Source organism: Tribolium madens, unplaced genomic scaffold (assembly GCF_015345945.1).
Source record: "Tribolium madens isolate multiple individuals breed KSU strain unplaced genomic scaffold, Tmad_KSU_1.1 Scaffold_11;HRSCAF=98;Tcas5.2_LG3b, whole genome shotgun sequence".
NCBI classification, from domain to species: domain Eukaryota; kingdom Metazoa; phylum Arthropoda; class Insecta; order Coleoptera; family Tenebrionidae; genus Tribolium; species Tribolium madens.
Genome location: NW_025400975.1, coordinates 324,789 through 347,645, shown reverse-complemented (window position 1 = coordinate 347,645; position 22,857 = coordinate 324,789). Strand labels below are relative to the sequence as shown.

General features: G+C 27.0%; 1 protein-coding gene across 6 annotated transcripts in view; it reads right to left on the bottom strand.

The window, feature by feature from the left end:
* The window catches only part of LOC123005223 (G-protein coupled receptor Mth2-like), a 40,674-nt gene continuing 17,817 nt past the window's right edge, over positions 1 to 22,857 (bottom strand). For 4 of the 6 annotated variants that reach the window (XM_044398891.1, XM_044398899.1, XM_044398883.1 and 1 more), the window contains exons 2-7: positions 6,163 to 6,345; positions 3,326 to 3,404; positions 2,608 to 2,789; positions 1,884 to 2,052; positions 1,425 to 1,622; positions 1 to 573 (exon numbers count right to left, since the gene is read on the bottom strand). In XM_044398891.1, coding sequence (XP_044254826.1) covers positions 420 to 573; positions 1,425 to 1,622; positions 1,884 to 2,052; positions 2,608 to 2,789; positions 3,326 to 3,404; positions 6,163 to 6,345 — 965 coding nt within the window. In that variant the 3' untranslated portion in view covers positions 1 to 419. Of the gene's footprint in view, positions 574 to 1,424; positions 1,623 to 1,883; positions 2,053 to 2,607; positions 2,790 to 3,325; positions 3,405 to 6,162; positions 6,346 to 10,816; positions 11,429 to 18,097; positions 18,554 to 22,857 lie in introns of those variants that run through there. The other 2 variants (XM_044398916.1, XM_044398908.1) reach the window with 2 other exon arrangements.

Here is a 22,857-nt window from a genome sequence, read left to right as displayed (position 1 = left end):
TAAAAAATAAAAATTTTATTTTTGACTTAAGTTTTTTACCTGCTGTATATGTTGTAAGTTGACAAGTAAACATTTACGTTTAAATTAAGCACATATACTACATCAGTGATTTTATACACGTATGTTTGAACAAAATACATATTCCTGCTTTCACATAAATTAAATTCAATAATTCGTAATTAAATTATGTATGTCAATTTTACAGAAAACAGTTTTTGGATGTCATTCATATTAAAAATATAAATATAAAAATATTCTAAACTAATGTCATGGAAATCATACGTGTATTAAAAATGTACAACAATTATTATCTGATATAATACAAATTTTACATTTATTAGAAGTTTGCAATTTAAGAATAGATAAATCTTTGGTAAATTTTAGACTTTCTTGCTACTGTACTAAAACACCATCATGCCTCATGCTTCATTCTTCAATGTGCTTGTATCATTATCGCCCCCATGGGGAGTTTCTTGCATTGTTGAAGCAGTGGTTGAATAACTTGTAACTCTTGTCGTGTTAGTCATCGTCATGGAGTGGGCCAAATGATGTTTACCAATAAATGTGTAGTAACTGGAAATGAAGACAAAAATAATTTTGGTAACAGTTTAAGAAAAGATGGAAAATTAACTGAAACACTTGTTATAATTATAATGTTTTTTTTGATTTTACTCGCATGCTGTTGGAGAATTTAAACCGGAAAAATACCAAAATGTGCTAGATTTGATTTCGTTTGGTGTATAATAAAAGTGCAAAGTTAATTGGTTTGAGATATACTGGGTGTTTTGCCGAACCCCACATTAGAATATTAGGAGGTCTGACTATGACATTTATCTAAAACTTTTTTTTCTATTTAAAATAACAAAGTTGATATCCACTTCTATCAATTTTTAGATAAATTTCATAGTTAGAACTCCCAATACTTCTAATGTGAGGATTAGTCAAAACACCCGGTATAACGGAACAAAGAGTAGCATGCGTTCGGTTAGTCACTTTTGTTTTTTCCTAATTAATTGGTATATTTTTAATAAACCCTTAACCACAAATCCTGAACTTTCGGTATTTACATCGAATAAACTAAAAAAATTGTGTTTCAGTGTAAGAATCCCAAGCCAATATCTGAAAGTGTCATTCAAACAATTGTGTAAAAGTAGAAAACAAAGAATTGCAAAAGCGTTAGCCAAGTACCAAGTAAGTTTAATTTGCATTTGCACACTTGGTAACTTACTGCTAATTCAAAAATATATAAATCCGGTTTTACTTTCGATCTCATAAGATTGTACTCATTGTTTGAACTATCTTTGGTTTACTCCAGTAAAATCTAAAAGTAGCTTAAAATCAATACAAAAAAAAATTAATTATAGGCAAAATATAAAAATGATTTGTTTTAAACAGAAATTTCAAGTTGTATTAAAGTAACTTACCGTTTTTTCAACAACTTCCAAATGCTCCTCTTGAATACAAAAATGAAGAAAATGAAGACTCCGTAAATAGCATTGCAGAAATCGGTCAAATACCAGATGGCTTCAGGAGCTTCTTCTGCCCAAATCACAGCCCATGATATTATTTCCATTGACCAGTTAACACCCATGGCAAAAAGCAGTTTAAGGTAGAGATTAAAACTGTGGATTAAAAAAACAATATTATACAATGTGTTTCACACAACTTGCGCCTAGTCAAAAAACATTTAATTATATTATTTTTAGAAATCCTTGAAAATTGGTCTATGATGTTTGGTTTGGTATTTCTAGTTTGATTTTGGTAGATATTTAAAGTTCACTATCAGAAATTGCGTGATATTGCAAATATGACAAAAACAATAGCCTTCATTAAGACACTGTTTTTGGTGTTTTAATAAAATTTCACACTTAAACTATACTTACATTTGTCTATCATTTTCATAAGAATGGCGTTTACTGTCTTCTTTTTTCAGCATTGCAGTTTCTCTTTTTATCTTTCGTATTTTCAATGCAGTAATAGTAAATAGCACCACGTTTATTGTTATTAATATAGCCATGGGTCCATAAAAATAGAGTAATTCTGGGAAACCACCTGCAATAAAATGGAAAATCAAACACGCGCCAATCACACAAGCTCTTACGTTATTTTTCTAACACACACGTGTGTTAGGAAAATAATGCGATTCATTCGACATCGTCAACTTTCGTGGGTAATTGATTGTATGGAAAATGTCACTTTCGTATATGGTCGTGGGCAATACTATTTTCAAAATGACTCAATTTTCGAAACTACGAAAAACTGGCGACAACTTTAATAATATTTTAAAGGGAAACCACACATTTTAATTGATGAAATTCAAGTTGTTGACAGTTTTTCATTATAGTTTTTGACATATGTGAATTTTTTGTCAAAATTTTCATTTCAAAAAACCCCTTTGCGGTAAGTGAATAATTTTCTTGCATTTGATAACAGAAGGTTTGAAAAATCTTCTAAGATAATTCAATTTATGCAAATGTAGACCCTACAAGAATCATCCTGTGTAGTTAACTAATGTATAACATGTGTATCGGGCGTTAATTTTTCAAAATTATAATTGTTTTTTGAATGCACGTTTTCTTAAAAAATACAAACTTCAAAAATACTTACGTTTCAAAAAGCATTGTCCATTACCAATATCAGGTTTAAGCACAGAATTCTCTTTTGCCACACTGTCGATAAGGTAAACAATTAGGACATGAATTACAGGCATACCCCAGGCGTAGATACAATAAAAAATAAATCTTTTTCTTTCTGCAGTTTTCTGACTACCAGTAAAACCTCTTAAACCGCTAAAAAAGAATAAAATACGTGTATTAGAATGTGAATACAAAACAAATTAATTAACAAAATAGGATATTCTTTATGATTTTTAGTGGCAAAAATACGGTAATAAAACTACAAAAAATAATAATTAATTCCAATATCGTCATTGTTTGTGTCAAAATTAAGGTTAGCTGGATCATCTATCGTTTTATGTCTTCGACTTTCTCTTGAAATAAGTTGACTTGATTATTATGTAAATCCAAAAAGTGAATGTAAAGTGTATTTTTAGGATAAGCAAGGTATACATTGAAAAATAATTGACACATATGTTATTATCAGTATTGACTCATCTACTTTGTTTTTCCTTAATGTCGCAATATATTTCTCTCAATCCTTGAAACTGCGGTTGACAAGAAGTTTATTTTATTTAGTAATTTTTTACATGCGTCAGTTTGTGTGAATATCATATCAAACGGAAGACGTGGTTATGATAATATCGTGGGTATATTATTTTTTGGGACAAAACACTGCAGAAGAATAAAGTGTTAAGCAAAAATCTCACCTGAAACCCCACCAGATATCAATGCAAATGACGTTCATCCAGAAGAAGGAGACCAAAAAGAAAAACAGACAGAAATACCCTGAAAATATAACAAAAACATATGTAGAGACATAGTGAGATAGTTTAATTATTTTTAGAACATTTTTTTACACCATATGTTACTCATGGTCATGGTTAGTGGAATGGATTTAGATGAGTATTATAAAATGATTAAAATACAGGCTGTTCCGACTAAACCCCACATTAGAAGTTTGTGGCAATAATGTTTACCTAAAAATTTGTATATGGCCATAATCGGTTATGTTCTGTTCAATGAAAATATTTTCAAGATGGCGGCAATTCCGGTTACACCGGAAGTGGGCATCAAATGTTTTTCATTGCGTTTTTGGATTACTCAAGGGATTTTAAGAGAGTTTTTATCAGCTTTCTCTATAGGTAGGTTTTTAAAATATTTAAACTCTCCTATTTCCAATTATTTTAAAATCATATTTCGGAATCTAGCAAATCTTACTTCTGGTAAAATTGAATAACTTTAATTCTCCTTTTTTTTTTTCTTATTTCCATGGCAACATATGATTGTTAATGAATTTTTCGCAATATCAAAAAAAGTTACTATATCTTGAAAACTATTAAACGTAGGTATTGGGAATGATACAGATCTAAGCAAAATTAAGTTCTTCTTACACCACAAAAAAAAGAACCATTTTTTTTAAATGCCCAAATACAATTTCATAACACTTAAAAACAGCACAAAAAAGATAAAAATCTCAAAAACGGCTAAATTATAGGGAAAGTCGGTAATAACTCGGGAAATCTAAAAACGCAATAAAAAAGCTTTAAATAACAAATTCCGGTATCGCCGGAGTGGGGTTTAGCCAAAACACCCTGTATAAATAATCCAAGAAAGTAAAAATTTCGCGTTGTTATCATGCTCGGTAATAAATTTAAATACCACATTTGTGCTATTATTTAAGGCTAAAAAAACGATAGAATTAAACCAAGTGTGTAACAAAGTACATACAAGATTTTTTTTAATTCTTAACATAGCCCTATGTTTAGTTAAAAAAAAACAGATCAATGCATTCAAGGATAGTCTCAGTAGCGTGTCTACAATTTAAGAGCAACTAAATAAAAACTGTTTTATTTAAATGAAGATGATGACAGGCAGATAGGACATTAAATACTTCACAGTAAAGAATTATGTTATAGCAAAAATTTTGTTGGTTATTTTTTAACAGTCCTGTTAGCCAATCGTAAGAGTTAAAAAATGTTCCTTGGCTTTTACTAGCGATATTTTCAATCCAATTTTAAATCAAAAAATTCAGTTACGCTATCACTTTTTTGAGAAGAAAATGTTTCTTAACTTTTTTTTATTCGAATTTTACATAAATATCCATTATACCAGGTGAATAAAAAGTATGGAACCAAACGTTTTTTCCTTAAACTATATATTTTTTGAAAAAACTAATTGATGAGTGATAAAGTACTATAAAAATGTGATGATTTAACAAGAATAAAATTTTTCGAAATTTCCTTTTGTTTTTGGGTTCTACAAAAAAAAAATTTTAAATGGCAACCCAGTATAAAATCATTTTTCTCATAAAAGCTATTCTCTAAGGATTACAACTATCTGCTTTATATATAATTTTTTCAAAAATAAATTTTCACATAAATTGCAATTTTGACAAAAAAAAATCGCATAACTCAAAAACAAAACAAAATTTCGTTCTGAAAATACTATCACATTTTTTATATTACTTTAATTTATATTAATTATTATTTTCTGGAGGCAAATGATTAAAAGTAAAACCGCTTGGTTCCATACTTTATATTCACCCTGTATGTATTTAGAAAAACGTCTAGGAAAAAATGTATTGTGATGCTATGAATTGGACGCACCTACAATATAAAAAAAATATATATACGATGTATATATTTATAGAAAACAAAACAAAAAAAGTTTCAGAATAAATAAGTATTACTTTTTTCATGATGTTGCATTTCTATTTTCAATTACTAACACCTGAAAATAGAAGTAATGCAAGGAGTAAATATACAGAAAAAATCGGTATACAAAATTGGAGAAATCAGGAAAAATCGGGAAAAATCAGAGTATGGAAGTCAGAATCAAAAAACTAGAAAAATTAATATTAGTTTTTAACGAAACGCGAATATCCATTTTTTGAGAAGAGTTGCCGCCAGGGTATGTTATTTTCGAAAAAAATTCTATGTAAAAAATTTATTTTTTGACATTTGACATTTTTATGTCTATTTCATGATCTTGTATGTTTTTTTTTTATAATTATTCAATAAAGGTATAAAAATTTTGTCAACAAAAACCAAAATAACATTAACAGAGTTACAATTTAGTATACAGCTTCCTTGTTTCCTCTTCTAATAGTCTAATAAAACTTGGAAAATAATTTTTCCAACAGAAATAAATAGAGTTCAAAACTTTGAAATTTTTATAGCTACAATTTTGTAAACATTTTTTCTATGTTTCTCTCATCTTACCTTACTCTTAATACTTTAAAATTACTAAATATTAAAGATCATTTAATTAAACAAGTTCATATTAGATATTAATTATGCCATGCAATAATTGTATGCGTTTTACCATCGGAAAGAAAATAGAAATTTTTTTTCGTTGTCCTGATTTTTCACCGAATGGAACATAACATAACATCCGTTTAATTAAATGCTTCACTTAAGTTTGAACAATAATTAAAATATAAAAAACAACTTGACTGCTAACTTGAAAAGCTAATGAAGAGTGGGTAATAAATAATAATACATCTACAGAATTAGTAAAAATACTTAACTGAAATATTACTTACCTAGAGATTTGCAAGTAACTTCAGCAAATTGACTCTCTGTAAGCTGGATGATGACAAGAAGTAGGTAACTAAACATCAAGTTGATGACATAAAACATAAGAGCTTTCATATGAAGGTTCCGATCCGGTAAAAGAGCATATGCGATGAATGTTAGGAGCAGGAATGGCATAGATATTATCATACCTAGAAAAAAAAATTGTGTGAAGACAAACAGTGGTTCCCAGATTTTAAAAATGTGCTGTTAATGTGTCTTTAGAGAGTATATCGCTTGTTTATAAACGTGTTTTGTAAATTTGTGGTGAATGTACTCTTGAATTGTTATTTTTTTCAAAACAAAAATCACCAAGTCAAAATTTTAGTACAAAAATTGATAGCAGCTTATCTCCATAGCCACAAATTTTGTTTGTTTTTTGGTTTTGTCCCAAAAATGTCAAAATTTTAACTTTTATGAGCTTAAAGTTGATAAATGTTCTAAATTCTTCTTCAGTTTTTGTTTCAACTTGTTGCTCAAAAATCTAATTACGTTTTTTTCTCATTCATGTTTATTTTCTATCCTCGTCAATTTTTTAATAAAAATTAGAGGAAAATTATCAAACCTGCATTTCAAATTGTGGTCTTTTTCTTCTGATTGCACGTTTTTTGTCTCCAAATTTCCAAAAACTGTTACTAGCGGTACCATATTTGTCCCAGTTTTCGTGTTTTTGTTTCTGATAATTTTTTTGTTGAGTTTTTTAATAAATCAAAAACCGGAACTGCCAACTTTAGTAAATTAGTAAAATCACCAAGAATTAGTTTACTAGTGGTGCCAACGTTAAGACACTTAAAAAAATGCACGCCGTAGTTTATCTTCGGAGAGAAAGTGAACGAACATCTTTTGTTTTTGTTGGATTAACATTTTTTCCTTTTTCCATTAGCCACTTTATTTACAAAGATTAGACTTTCCCTTGCACAGATATTACTTAATATGTTATGCAATTATACTCATTATAACACAGTTTGAATAAAATTATTTCTCTGAGTTTCTTGCAAACTTGGTGCTAAATGTAACTGGTTTTAAAATTCCTCGAACATGAGCTGGACAACATGTTCAATACAAAGTAGTGTAAATTATCGTAAGGCATACATAATGAATTCATTGGAAAAATATAAATGTAACAAAAAAAATTTCAAGGATCCTTAAAGAACCTTACAAGGACTTTATCAAGGAATTTACAAATCTAATTGTATTTACACTTATTAGTCATCCACAGCAGCAGTTTTAATTGTTCTCGTCATATTGTACTTTGCACTTATTGAAAAAAAGAAAAAAAATATTTAGATATAATTTATTATAGGAAGATTAAAAAAGATAATTCTATTTATAGTAACCTTGTTTTAATTATGTCGTCATAAAATTTTAATTAAAAAAACAGAGATGTATTTACATACCTACTCAAACACGTTTTTCCCAAATATCACCTAACCAGTTGATTTACCTCGAAATTTTGTCAATTATCAAAAATTTCCGTTTCCCAGAGAAGAATTAACTGCGATTTTATTTTACTTTATACAAAAATAAAGTTTTATTTTTAAAAAAATATTTACTAAAAATATTCTCGAAATAATTCTATATTATTAATAGATAATAGAGCTGACCAGTAGCTAAAAATTTATTTTCTCTAAAAATACAAGTCTATGAAATGTCAATGATTTCACGTAATATAAAGACAATAGGGCATGGGTAATAAATTTCCGAAGACGACTTCATTAGCTATGAGAATTATTAAATTAAATTATAATCGTTTTCATCACAATTAGCCTAAAAAGTACGTTTACGATTTTATATCCGGTATTGTACGTGAGCTAACTACATTTTATCAAGATTTGTCATTAATACTTAAGTAATTAAATTCAAAATGACAGTAAAAACGTTTTAACATAATAATAATTGAAATTAATAATGACATAAATATGGAAATTTTCGAAGTTTAGTGTAAAAACACTTCGTAAATTATAATTTTCTGATATTTATTATTGTTAAAAACAGTTTTTATGCTAATTGTGCAAATAAATTCAGATTAATACTATTCTGTTTATTACTGACACACCTTGAGCAAAACATCTTAACACATTAAATTTCATATTTTTTTTTTCTATAAATGTTTAACTAAATGCAATTAACAAAAAAAATCTCATTGCCTATATTTTAAAATTGCCTAAAAAAGAAAAAATAAGTGCTTCAAAATCAAAAGAAGAAAATACAAGAGTAGTTCTCAAAAAATTTAATTAAGCATTTAAATCGCCTGTATAAAAAAATCGTTGAAGTCAAATTATATTTATTTAACAAAGCAAAAATGAAAAAGTAAACAATTTAACAAAATCTTCTAACACAATTTTTGATTCACCCACTAATTTTTGTTGTTCACCCACAGGTTTTTCCCCTATCACATGAGAATAGTTATTTTTGTAATTCGGAAAAAAATTTATTCTAATGAAATATTCATGATGTTTACGAAAAACCAACGACTGTCCCTATCAGATACCGTTTTATTAAAATAAATAAAACCGCCAATGTAAAGGACTTAAAAAGCAGAAATTATCAGAATAATGAAGTTTTAATTACTGATTTTCTCGTTTCAGGATCAAAAAATGTTTTTCCTTTCCAGTAATATCAAAGTACTGTATATTTAGTCGTAATAAATGAATAATAATTAAAAAAGTACTAAACGAATTTCCTGTAAACACTTTTCTAAAAATAACATTATAGTTGTCTCTTATTTAGTTGCGAATGAGATCCTAAACAAGATTAACACATTTACGAAATTAGTTGATTTGTTTTCATTGATTCCCAGTAGTCCTTTTATTGCCACGCCGATCACTTACGTAATTAATAAAAGTGTCAAATATGTCATTGTTTGTCAGGACAGTGTTGCCAGGTGTTTTGAAATTTCACCAAACCTGGTGATTTTAATGCTAGTCTGGTGATTTGGTAGAAACTGTGATTTTTTGGAAACGAAAAAACTCTTGGAACTCTGCATTTAAAAAATTAATATACTAATTTTTCAATTATTGATATACTTATATTTTTGCTTCCTTTTCACACATTTCAATTTTTTTCAATCAATAAATCTTGATTACTTCCCGAATTTTTCCTTAAAAAAACACTAAATTGGTTAAAAGAAGTTCTATTTGTTTTTTTAAGAAATTTTACTAAACAGGGTCGAAAAAAACTTTATTTTTGTCTTTTTCTAATGCTTTAGTAGATAAATGCTAAAAACAATTATTATTTTATTATTTTATTAAATGAGCCAACAATTATTATTTTTGGCTTTCTCGAGTTTTTAGGCACATTTTTGAAATAACAACGAAAAAACCAAAACTATTATTTATATAGGGTGGATTCAAAAATGTCGGACTAATTCTCGAATGGTGATGGAAGACTTTCAGCTAAGCATAAAAACGAATTCAGATTTTTGTTTCATATTATCATGTAAGCTTCTTAGTTTTTGTTTCCGATGTTGTTAGATTTAATTTATTGTTAAATTTGCTAATTTGGTAATTTTTTTTACACTATAAGACATAAATTGTTGATTTTTCCAATCCAATCTGTTCAGTCTTAAAAGATCTTCTGTTTCAGCTAAGAAAATTCAAGATTATATAATGGAAACTACGAAAAACAATCCAAAATCTAAATTTTGAAGAGCTATATCTTGTGAAAAAAAGGTTCTAACAATTTTTGTCATAGGACCTTTTAACTCAGATGAATGTCCGTTATCACCCTGTATATACATTCTAAAAAATTACACGATTAAACTAAAAAACAACAAATTTGAGTTGAAAATTATATTAGAAAGTATATTATTTTGCATTTCTCGATAGTTTTGGCATGTTTCAGGTAGAAATACAATTACAATTGCAAAATTTTGTGAAGGTTTGTCTTTTTAAGTTTAAACACGTTTTTGGATAAAAAATTAAAAAAATCGAAAAAATCAGTTCAACTACGCCAAAAATTAAACAATTTAATTGAAATTGATATTTTTTATTGCTTGATTTTCTTGTTTTTGAAGCAGGGGTTTATTTAGTTTATAAAATCTTGTTCAAAGTCTAAAAATCACAAAAATAATTTATATGGAATAGACGCACGAATAGACAAAATGTTTTACAACTGATTTTTGAGCTAAAAATGTAATTATTTCGTAAAATTTAGTTCAAAACAAGCTGTGAAACCACAAATTAGGCCAAAAATGCTGTTGTTATTATTGCCTTTTCCACAAATTAAGCAGATTTTTAAACTGAAAACTCTGTTTTACCCTACTTAGTCAAAAATCACGAAATTTTTATAAAAAAAGCCTCCGATCTAGTGAATTTAATTTTTTGAGCTGGCAACAGTGCATCTGGATTCTATTACGTTTTGAAACTCCTGCAGCTGTTAAAAATCTTTCAATGTTTACAAATTCAACGACACAAAAAGCCGCCGACTTTGTCCTATTTCCTAACCACAATATATTTTAAAATAGGTCATTTCAAACTAAATCCACGCTGATTTTTATTGAATTTTAAAGCAAAAACAAATATAAATGTGAATGTAAATTACGGGAAACGTGTAAAGTAATTATTTTATGTTATAATAATGGATTTTCCAACATTTTATGTAACATGATAAAATATAAATTACCTGCAGCATAAATTTTTCTCGACGTAGCTTCGGTAGTGATTCTATCATAGCAAATAAACGCCGCCAAGCCTTTATCCTTAATATCATCAACACAATAAAAATCATTTTCCACTAATCCGTATTCGGATGTGAGAATTCCCCCCCTCTCTTGTAGATAAAACCAATCCTTTTCGTTCGATCCGAAAATAAAAAAATCACAGCTCATAACTCCCGCCAAAATATTTGTATTAGCGCTCACATTGCGCACGAATTTTTTTCCATCATAAACCGGAATGTTCAAAACAAAATCCGGATTATCATATCGAAGACACACTCCTTTACTAGCGTAAAATCCCACCGCACAACATTTTCTTAAACAAGAAGTTCGACGTGCACAGTTACAATTTTCTTCTTTCAGGCCTTTGTATAAATAAGATGTGGTGTTGGTTAAAACTGCACTTTTTGTATCACAGAAATCTAAAGATGTTATTTTTGGTATTAGTGTTAGGAAGCAGAAAATTGCTGCTTGATACATTGTTTAAATGACACGAACTGTCCACTCTCTCCACTCACTGTTTGGTAATAAACACAACCTCCACATATCTGATCTACAGGTGACTGAAACAAGCAGACGGTTCACGTTTTTTCAAAGCTTGATTGAAAAAAATCAACGACAGTGGTCGAGTGCGGACGAAGATTAGATTGAATTCAAGTGATATTAATTTCTGAACGGCTTGAAAAAACTGTAAACAATCGTTTATCTTATAAAGAAATTTTCGTTATGTAATTTAACATACTTTTTTTCACTACTAGCTGTAAAAAATACCATTATTTAGTTAGTCGAAAAGTGAAAAAGTTGTTTGTCTATACTGATGATCTTGTATAAGTTTTTTTTTTATAATTATTTAGTAAAAGTACAAAAATTTTGCCCATATAAACACAAATAACATTTAACAGAGTTACAATTTAGGATACAGCTTCCTTGTTTCCTCTGTAGCAAAAAAACTTTTGAAAAATTATTTTTCCAACAGAAATAAACAAAGTGCAAAATTTAAACTCTCATAACTTCGAAATTTTTATGTTTCATGTTCCTGTTTTACCTTACATGAGATTTTTCTCTGGGGCACGAGTTCTTGTATAAAAAAAAATCGAAAAAAAATGGAACAAAATGCAGATACGAGTAGTAATCCGTAGATCATAGCCTTTATAAAAAAAGATTTTAGTGAGTTTCTATAAAAAATTTGCAAAACGAAAAATTGTCTTCTTGTAAAAAATAAAAACGTTTAGTTTCTTATACCATAAGATTTAAAATTATCAATGTTTATCTTCTGACCTACAAAGTTTGAAGTTTATTTGGCCTAGTTTAAGTGATCCACTACAAAAAGTATTGTTTCTGTGGTGTTAAAACACATATACCTAGTTGTTAGAAAAGTGAGAAATAATTTCTGTCAAGGCAAGTAACAAATAAGATCAATATCATATAGTGATAAAGTTAATTAAAAATTAATTGGCTATAAAATTTGTAAGTTCATTTAAATTGTGAGAAGAAATTTCCGAAATTTAGTAATAGGTCAAGAACAACCTGTGAAATGATAAATCGGAACTTAATTTTTGTTTTTATTGATTTCATCTACGAATATTTCATTAAAAAATTTTAATTGTAAACTCGTAACTCCCGTTTTAAAAGCTGCTTAGAAGTTTCTAATTACGTGTAATTTTTTATCAATTAATATTCCGTTTTTCACATTTTCTTGTAATAGACCTCTTTTTCCTTTTTTGTTAATTTATTAGAAGAAATCTGAATTTTGTGCCAACTTTTTGACAAGCCTGTAACTGTAAGTCCTAGTATTTATGTGAGTTGTTTTAAAAAATACAGCATTTGTTTCAAATAAGTTTAAAACTAAGCAGAAGTGTTTTCTTTTTCTTATCATTTATTAAGTTTATCAGTTATCACATCAACAGGTAAGATTTAAAATTTGATTTTGTAATATCGGAAATTCCAGTGATTCATGTCAGATATTTTATTTTTAATATTTAAGCTTTGTCTTGACTTGAATGTTCAGATTGAGAAATATGTTTTTGCTCTTATTTTTTACTAAATATGTTTTCTATTAATTTTTTTAGGTTTTAGGTATTAGTACTTGAACTTCATTGTCTTATCTATTCCTTTTAGTACTTTCGTGCAATGTGGTATTAAAATATAATTTAATACATACAGAGTGCGCCAGAACTCGCGCCCCAGAGAAAAATTTCATGTAAGATAAGATACCAGGAACATGAAAAAAATGTTCAAAAAATTCTATCTGTCAAAAAATTTTGACATTTATTTCTTGACATTTCACACTTTTTTATGTCTATTTAATCATACTGATGATCTTGTATATGTTTTTTTACAATTATTTAGTAAAGGTACAAAAATTTTGCCAATAAAAGCCACAAATAACACTAAATAGAGTTACAATTTAGGATATAGCTTCTTTGTTTCCTCTTCTAATAGCCTGTAGCAAAAAAACTTGAAAAAATAGTTTTCTAACAGAAATAAATAGTCAAAGTGCAAAATCTAAACTCTCATAACTTCGAAATTTTTGTAAATAATTTTTTTTTAACATTTTTTCCACGTTCCTGGTATCTTACTTTATATGGTATTTTTCTCTGAAGCGCGAGTTTTGGCGCACCTTGTATACAAGACGCTCAAAAACTATTTTTGTAGATTTATATAATGCATAAAACATATTTTTGTAAAACAATAAATAAAAAAACCGTTTATTTAAGAAAAGAAATTATTAGTAAGTATGGTAATCTCAAAAGTTTAAACAACTAATTAAAATAAAAAATATTTTGGCATCGCTCCTTTACAACCTTTAAATATTTATTAATTTATTTCCAAAAAAACTGGTAGTTTACTTTAAAAAATTCTTTAATTCTTGTAAGTCAAGCATTTTTTAACAAAAATTTTTTTGCACAGCAACAATTCTTGTAACAAGTTCGTTGTGTAAAAAAATGTGGTAGGTGGTTTCCATTAAAAAAAAATGTTACTATGTTTATCTCGTAAGTATAAACAATAAATTAATATCAGTATTCAAATTTTTTTAATAGCATTTTTATAGCCATTGCACACCTATAAATTTATTTGCCAAAAAAATTTATAGTTTCGCCAGATAAAATCGTTTCCAGACTTCTGAACCACCCTGTATAAATGCAATAGCATCATTGATATACAGTAGGTCCCCGGATAGATGCAATATACAACATTTTTGATTTAAATTACTTTTTTTGGGCCCTACTTGGTTAAATACTAATTTCTGACATAATTTTAATTTTGAAAAAACAGGTATGTTTTGGAAACTTTCAAAAAAGTTATTTTTCTGTAAAGTGCCTTTTATGTGGCAAATACGAGAAAACGTTATTAAGAAAAAAAAATAGACTACTTTTTTTTAGAGTTTTGTGTCGTCAAACGAAATAGTGACATTTATGAATATCTTAATTACAGTATTGTATGCAGGGTGAATATAAAGTATGGAACCAAGCGGTTTTATTTTTAATCATTTGCCTCCAGAAAATAATAATTAATATAAATTGAAGTAATATAAAAAATGTGATCGTATTTTCAGAGCAAAATTTTGTTTTGTTTTTCAGTTATGCGATTTTTTTTGTCAAAATTTCAATTTATGTGAAAAATTAAATATAAAGCAGATAGTTGTAATCCTTAGAGTATAGCTTTTATGAGAAAAATGATTTTATAGTGGGTTGCCATTTAAAAAAAATTTTTTTTTTGTAGAACTCAAAAACAAAAGGTAATTTCGAAAAAACTTATTCTTGTTAAATCATCACATTTTTATAGTACTTTATCACTCATCAATTAGTTTTTTTCAAAAAATAAATAGTTTAAGCAAAAAACGTTTGGCTCCATACTTTTTATTCAATGTAAGTATTACCAACAGCATGGAAAATAGCTATTTGATTTTCTGATGTGTCCGTTGTGTTGCTATTAGGTTTTGGATTAATTATGTTGTAAACTGTTGTTGCATTTGTGAATTCTAGATTAAAGAGTTCAAAAATTACAATTTCACAAAATATAAACACAACACACTTTAATTTAGACATATTGTACTATATAACTTAGAAATAAAACTGACTCTTCATTCAAAAAGCATGTCCTTAGAGGCAGATTAGATTAGATATAAGTACTGGAAACATAATTATTAGAATCAGTATTCGGGAAACGAGATAAGATAATTTGTCATTAATTCTCGAACAAGAAATCATACAAAAATAGTTATTTACATTGTAGGTTTGAAGCACGAACTGAAGCTGAGTGCTTTAATAAAACCGAACACTGTAAACGCACAATAAATGGTTTTAAATTTATCATTTTTGTTGTTTTTAATTTATTAATAAACATTGTGAATCCTTCGAGTGAACCGTTACCTAACTATTAAATGTCAAAAACATAATTTATCGAATATTGATGTAATTTTAACAATTACCAAGAGTAGTAATGGATGAATCATATTTTGATGTCCTATCCTCGCACATCAACACTCGCAGACCTCCATTATCAGTATTATAATCGACACAAAAATAATCTAAAAACTCATGTCTGTAATAGAGTTTATTATTCCACTGTACACTACAAGCTTCTTCATTTTCATTTATCACAAACAAATTTTTTTTACTAACATCGCAATAATTGCTTTGAATAGTTATATTTGCAGAATATGGTAAATTAACTGTTTTAACTAAATTTACATCAGTATCATCACCCACGTTTTTACACTTTTTATCAACAAACTGCTGTCCGAAAGGGCAACATTTCCATATTACACTTGATAGATGAAATTCGTCGTTTTCTTTATCGCAAGTTGACTCAAATGTGAAGAAATTTAGGAGGAAGACAAGAAAAAACGCATAAATACCCATCACAAATAAATATAACTCAGATTTTGTTCAAATTCTACACTCACTGATCAATAAAATTTAAATAATAACAAACAAAACAGATCACTCGCATGTTACATTTAAGGTAATTTGATACGTTTAGGAGTTTATGTTTGGCCTTCAGTTTTATTATCATTGTTGCTGAACTTAATAATTGTATCAACTTTTTATTCTAAATATTTAATCTTAATCTCATATTTAATAGAATTTAAACATCCTTTGTTTAACTTTCGTAGAATTATTCCCGAAACAGACTTTTCCTATTCGTCATGGCTAAAATAAATAATAGTTCAAAGCAAAAAGCACACAAAACATTGAGTCTATTTTTTTAAACGGAAATGTCAAATAGTTTTAACGTTGGCACTAACAAATTCATTCAAGATAAGTTTATTAAGGGAAGTTGGCAGTTCCGGTTTTTGATTTATTTTAATGAAAAATCGTCTAAGAAAATTTAGAGACACAAAGTGTAAGTATAAGCAAAAGGGAAAAAAGCAACATATTTAAATAAATTACAAGTCTAGATTTAGAAAAAAATCTGAATTCTTAAAATGAAAATATTTGTTCTTAAAACTAATTTTAGTTAAAAGTCTGAGCTATTTCTATGACAGACATGAAAATCAAGTGTCAAAAATTATGTATGTACACACATACCAGGTGAATAAAAAGTATGGAACCAAACGTTTTTTGCTTAAACTATTTATTTGCAAAAACTAATTGATGAATGATGTACTATAAAAATGTGATGTCTTAACAGGAATAAAATTTTTCAAATTTTTCTTTGTTTTTGAGTTCTAGAAATTTTTTAATTTTTTTAAATGGTAACCCACTATAGAACCATTTTTCTCGTGAAGGTTATGATGTAAAAGGATTACAGTTATCTATTTAATCCAAATTTTTTTTTAGACAAATTGAAATTTTGACAAAAAAATTGCATAACTCAAAAAAAAAAAAAACAAAAATATGTTCTCAAAATACGATCACATTTTTTATTTTAGTTCAATTTATATTAATTATTATTTTCTAAAGGCAAATGATTAAAAAAAACGCGTGGTACCCTACTTTATATTCACCCTGTATACTATTTTGAAAGATTAGTAAGAATTAAAAAACAATCAAATTCTCTAGATTCTAAGATCAAAACTTCTGAATTTAGAAACAAAACACAATTTTTTAAACAAAATTTAAATAAAATAGAAATTTAACAAATGTTAGATTTTATTTTATATATTTTAAATAAAATACATCCTTAATGAAGGTTGTAGAATTGTATATTATCATTATCTAAAATTCCAGAAATTCTAGAATGTCTGTTTTTGGGTTGTTTCTTTGAGAGAAATGAGCTTAAAAAATGAAAATCAAGAATCAAGTGTCAAAAATCAAGTAAGTGCATAGTTGAAACTATAGACTTTGGTGTGTTTCTAAAATTGTGTAAAAATCTCTAATAATCAAGTCTTTTAGCATCTATAATCAAAACTTCTAAATATAGAAATTCTTTAATCGAAAAAATAAAATAAAAATTTCTTGTTTAAGATAATTAGTTATACCTCAAATTTAGATTTTAACAGTTTCTGAAATTTTGACAACATGAAAACATAAACACAACATTTCTAGGAACAAAAACAAAAAGCAAACACAATTTGTGACTTTGAAGTTTTCCAATGTGTGAAAAAAATAAAAGTTGAAAAATTAAAAAAGATAAAGAAAAATAAAAAAAATTATCTACGATCATTTAATAATACATTTGTTATTTACATAACTATAGGTACATTATGCTACTCATAATTCACACTTATCGTAAGTCACAGTTCTGTCAATGGTGTTGTTGACAGTGTTGTCACACTGGTGACTTATCATCATAAGTCACAGATCTGTCATTATAACAAATATAAATTTTGTAAGCAGAAAGTGTTTTATCAAAAAGATCGTAGATAAAACATCGTATTCTACTCAAATATACAGTGTGCGCCAGAAATCGCGCCACAGAAAAAAAATTAAGTAAGATATCTTATACTTACCAAGAACACGGAAAAAATGTTTAAAAAATTCTAGCTGTCAAAAATTTTTGACATTTGGCATTTTTTGTCTATTTAATGATACTGATGATCTTGTATATGTTTTTTTACAATTATGTAGTAAAGGTACAAAAAATTTGTCAATAAAAGCCACAAAAAACATTCAAAGTGCAAAATTTAAACTCTCGTAACTTCGAAATTGTTATAGATAAAAAATTACATTTTTTCCATGTTCATATTTTTTTCTGAGGTGCGAGTTCTGGCGCACCCTGTATAAAGACTATTTTTTAATAATTATTGCTTGTTGAATAATAATACTATTAAAAATTAAAAACTTATTCTATTGCAATACCTATGGCTGATACAAGCTGGTCCTCTTCGTCTCCAAAAGTACAGACAAGAGCAACTAATCTGTTATCATAAATATCAATGCACGAAGTTGTATAATTAAATACCATATTTTCCCACACCACTTTATTCTCGTTTAATGTAAATTTCATATTTACACCATCAAGTAGTATTTTTATCATTTCAACATCACAACTTCTGCCGTGTATAATTTGATACAACGAAATATCCTGGTATTCGGGGAATTCCGATAGTAGTTTCCCATTGTTTTTCTCACATTTTGAGCCACTTTTAGTTAAATTATAAAATTCGTTATCTTCACAACACTTTCTTATACAATTTTTAGTTTCACAATATGTTTCACTGGCATAAATCAACGTAAATTTAAAGAGTAAAAAAATAACGAACTTTAAATTATCACCCATTTTAAATGATATCACCACTGATACTGAATCATGATCATATAAGACGCCGTTAAAAGGTAGATTAGATAAGCAAGAAACAACGGAATATGTGAACTTGTTAAAAGACACTGAATGAATGCGATTAACTAGATTCAATTATCTTGTGGAACAGACTTCATTGTCGAATAAATATTTATACGAAGTGGTAATGGTTTTCTGTTTCCCCAAATAATGATTTTGTGGAGTGTTAATCATCGCAAATATTCTTTATTTGCTTCTTGCAAACAGAGGTAACGTGGGCTAATTTATAGACAATCTATTAATAAACTTTGGTAATAAATTACACATCATACCATTTAAAAAATAGACACCAATAAAAATTAACGCAATAAATGCATTTTTGTAAATATCTATCTGTTATGATGATATATACTAAAAAAAAAAAATTATGTTTAGACAGACTTCAATTCAATTGAAAATAAGCAAACACTCGAATTTTGTGTTTCAAATTCGGCTTTGACTCCAAATTTAGTAGATCATACGATATTTTGGTCTAAAAACTACCAAAATTGACCAAATTATATTTCTATGCGAAATATGTCAAACCATAAACAAAAATGTGTCATTAGGTAATAAATCATATTTATTTTGTACTCAATGTTAATGAGCGCTTTTATCAACTAATTTCAGTAGATAAAGTAGTATTTTATCATCTAGTGAAATAAAGTAATTTTTATCTACTGTTTATATTCTTTATTTTGTACAAGAAATTCTGGTAGGTGAGTACAAAATAAAACGAAATATTATACACGACGATAAAAATTGTTTATCTACTCGTGAAAAAAGTCCACTCATGACTTCGTCACTCGTAACCTTTTCACTCGTAGATAAACAATTTCTTTATCGTCTTGTATAATAAATAACTAGGTATTAGATTTACTCTAAAATTGTGATAAAAAAATATGTCAATCGTGTAAGCTTTAAATTTGCAAACAAAGCAGAGATGATAAAAGAAAAATAAGGAGTATATTAGGGACAATTCTGTATTTTTCAAATAAATCCTTAAATTTTAAGGAATTAAGACAACTCGATTGACTGTGAAAAATCAAAATAAAAATTTTAATTTTTCCTTTCTACCAAGCAAGTAAAAATAAAAACAGTTTTTGCACAATTTTTCTGATAAACATTACTAACTATGAATAAAGGAATAAAAACCAATTTCTTAAACTAATACCCTTATCTTATCAGTTATTATTTATTAAATAAACTCGTGTATAAAAGAAAATATATAAACTAATAATTTCCTTTAATTAGTTCTTTCTACATAATTATGCGTAATACATTAAATATTTTGCATTATATATTTATTTATACAGGGTGCGGCAAAACTCGCGCCCCAGAGAAAAATGTAAGATAAGATACAAGGAAAAAATGTTCAAAAAATTCCTTCTATAAAAATTTCGAAGTTATGACAGTTTCAATTTTAGGCTTTTAATGGCAAAATTTTTGTACCTTTACTAAATAATTGTAAAATAAACATCTACAAGATCATTACATAGACATAAAAAATGTCAAAAGTCAAAAAATTAATGTCAAAATTTTGTAACAGATAAAATTAAAAAAAAAAATTATGTTCCTGGTATATTATCTTACTTGAAATTTTTTTGGGGCGCGAGTTCTAACATACCCTGTATTTCAAATATGTAGATTAAATTTCAGTCAATCTTAAGAATTCTAAATAAAAAAAAAATATTCAGTAATTCAGACAAAATTATATCTGAGTTAATATGTTATAAAATAAAAATGATAATTTCAAAGTACTATTTATCATTTTTTAATTATTATAACGCAATGATGATTTCAAAAACTAGAATTTCACAAAACAATAAGCCATTAAAATTTACTAATGATAACAAATTGCCATTTGACGACATCGCTATTTTAAAATCAAGAGCACACAAATGATGAGTCGTGTAAATTTTTCATACATTTTTTGCAGACTGTCATTATAATAAAGTAAACATTATTAAACACTTGCTACTTGAATATCTTATTAAGAGTTGCTTTAAATCAAAAATTTTGATAAAAAGATATATTTAACAATGTAATGTAAATGACAGTGTAATCACATAAATTTAATTTTGAATTAAATTTTTATTATTTAATTTTTACATATAAATTGGCACATTTTAAAACGTATAGGTATAAAACGCGTATTTATTTATTTATTTATTTATTTACACTTCTTTGTCGACGAAAAGAAAACAAAAAGAAATAGAGATAAAAATGATAAGAAATACACATGTGTGGAGTGTAATAAACAAAAACAGAAAAAGAAAGTAAGTTAAAAAAAGAACAACAAATTGATAATGATAAATTTTTGTTACTTGATTCTTATAGGTACGTGTTGGTATAAATGCCTGCCTAAAATTGTAAAAGGATAAATGAACTTTGATTTCTCTTTCCTTATCAAATTAATCAATTAGCTTAATTAACTTTTGATTAACTTTTAGTCTGATTAATGTCACTCTATAGATTTCACAGAACTGTTACAAAAATAGGCATATTGTTATTGTTATCAGATTTGCTCGTAATCATTTCCTTACTCAACATGTTGTATTCTTTGATATGAATAATGTGTATATTGATACTGGTTTTACTTGTGCAAATTTATTTGTTCCTGTAGGTGTTAAACCACAGGGTTTTTAATGCAACAAAAGGTCTAAGGCGTAAAAATAATATTTTATTAATTTTTTAAATGTGTTTTTTACACAAATTATAAAAAAATTCTTTTTCCAAATTTCTCATTGAGGTAGAAAAATAAAATATCTATTTATGCAACAAGTTGCAGAAAGAGTGTGTTTTTCACTAGTTGTGAAGATCGTGTGCAAAAAATAGCCATTTTGCATCGTGTTTCCAACAAGATTTTTTCCAATGTAGTCGCATCAAATTCGAATTTTAAATCTGTAATTTCAATAATTTTCCAAAATCATACTAGTGTCGTGGCGTTGCTATGAAAATAGTGTTATTTGTTATTTTTATGTCACACTTTTTAACACTAGTGATAAAATTAAGCCCATTAACAACTACAAGGACATATCACAATAGTAACTTTTTACAACAAATTGGAAAAAAAATATTTCGTATTTGCCTTAAAAATTTATTAAGGTTTACAAGGTACTGTTGTCATTTCAATTTATTTGTGTACATATATTGTGTGTTTATGGCTATTTTTTTGAAAATAAACTACTCCAAAAAATGAAAGGATCAAAAAATTTAGGAAATTTTTTTTGTGATATTTGAAAGGCTGTAACTCATCGAAAAATAGTCGTATCTAGATTTTTAAAAAACCATTTTAAGCTTTAATATAAGATCCTTTTATGATTTTTTGGAAATTTTTTTTTTCACCTTTAACATTGATTTAAAGAAAAGAGAAAAAAGTAAGTTTTTGCGGTGTTTTAGTAAATTTACCACATATTCACCAATATTGATGGGGAGACTAATATTTTTAGGTGTTTTTACAGCTCAAAGTATCCCCCACAGCCCTGCTAATTTTTAAATCGATCCATCAAACCGTTTTCTCGGACCGATTGATGAAAGTTTTGCAAAAGAATTAAAGTCCAAACAAAATTCAAAAAAATATTTTTGATTTTGTTTTTCAAAAACTAATCAGTATTGTTTCTTAAATGTTTTTACAAATTAAAAAAAAACAAAAAACTTTTGTTTATTTTATTTTATTTTTGGCAAATAACTAATGCAAAATTGTAAAGAAAGTCATTACATTAAGCTGTAAAAACACCTAAAAGTCTCCCCATCAATATTAGTGAATACACACTACATTTACTAAAACATTGCAAAAAGTGACTTTTTTCTCTTTTCTTTAAATCAATGTTGAGAATAAATTTTTTTTTTTTCAAAAAATCATAAAAGGATCTTGTAAGACATTTATTCCAGTTTTTGACACTACCCTTATATCCTCTGTGTGATCATTGGTTCCTGAGGTATCAATGCTCAAAGGGAAAAGGATCTTTTTTCATTTAAAGTCAGATATCTCAGCGATAAATTGTAAAGAAAAAAATTGACTTAACTAAAAAAAAATCTCCAAGTCCGTGGATCAAAAACAAAAACATAAAAATTTAGAATTTTTTTCTTGCGCTATTACTTAGAATTGTGTGATAACCGTAGCACAAAAAGAATATTTGCCAAAACATCTCAAAACTAGAAACTTAAAGCTTTAAAATGTTTTTTTTTAATCTAGATATGACCATTTTCCGATAAGTTACAGCCGTTTAAAATTTTTTGTTCCTTTAATTATTTGGAGTAGTATAGTTAAAAATTATGTTTTTTTACAATAATTATG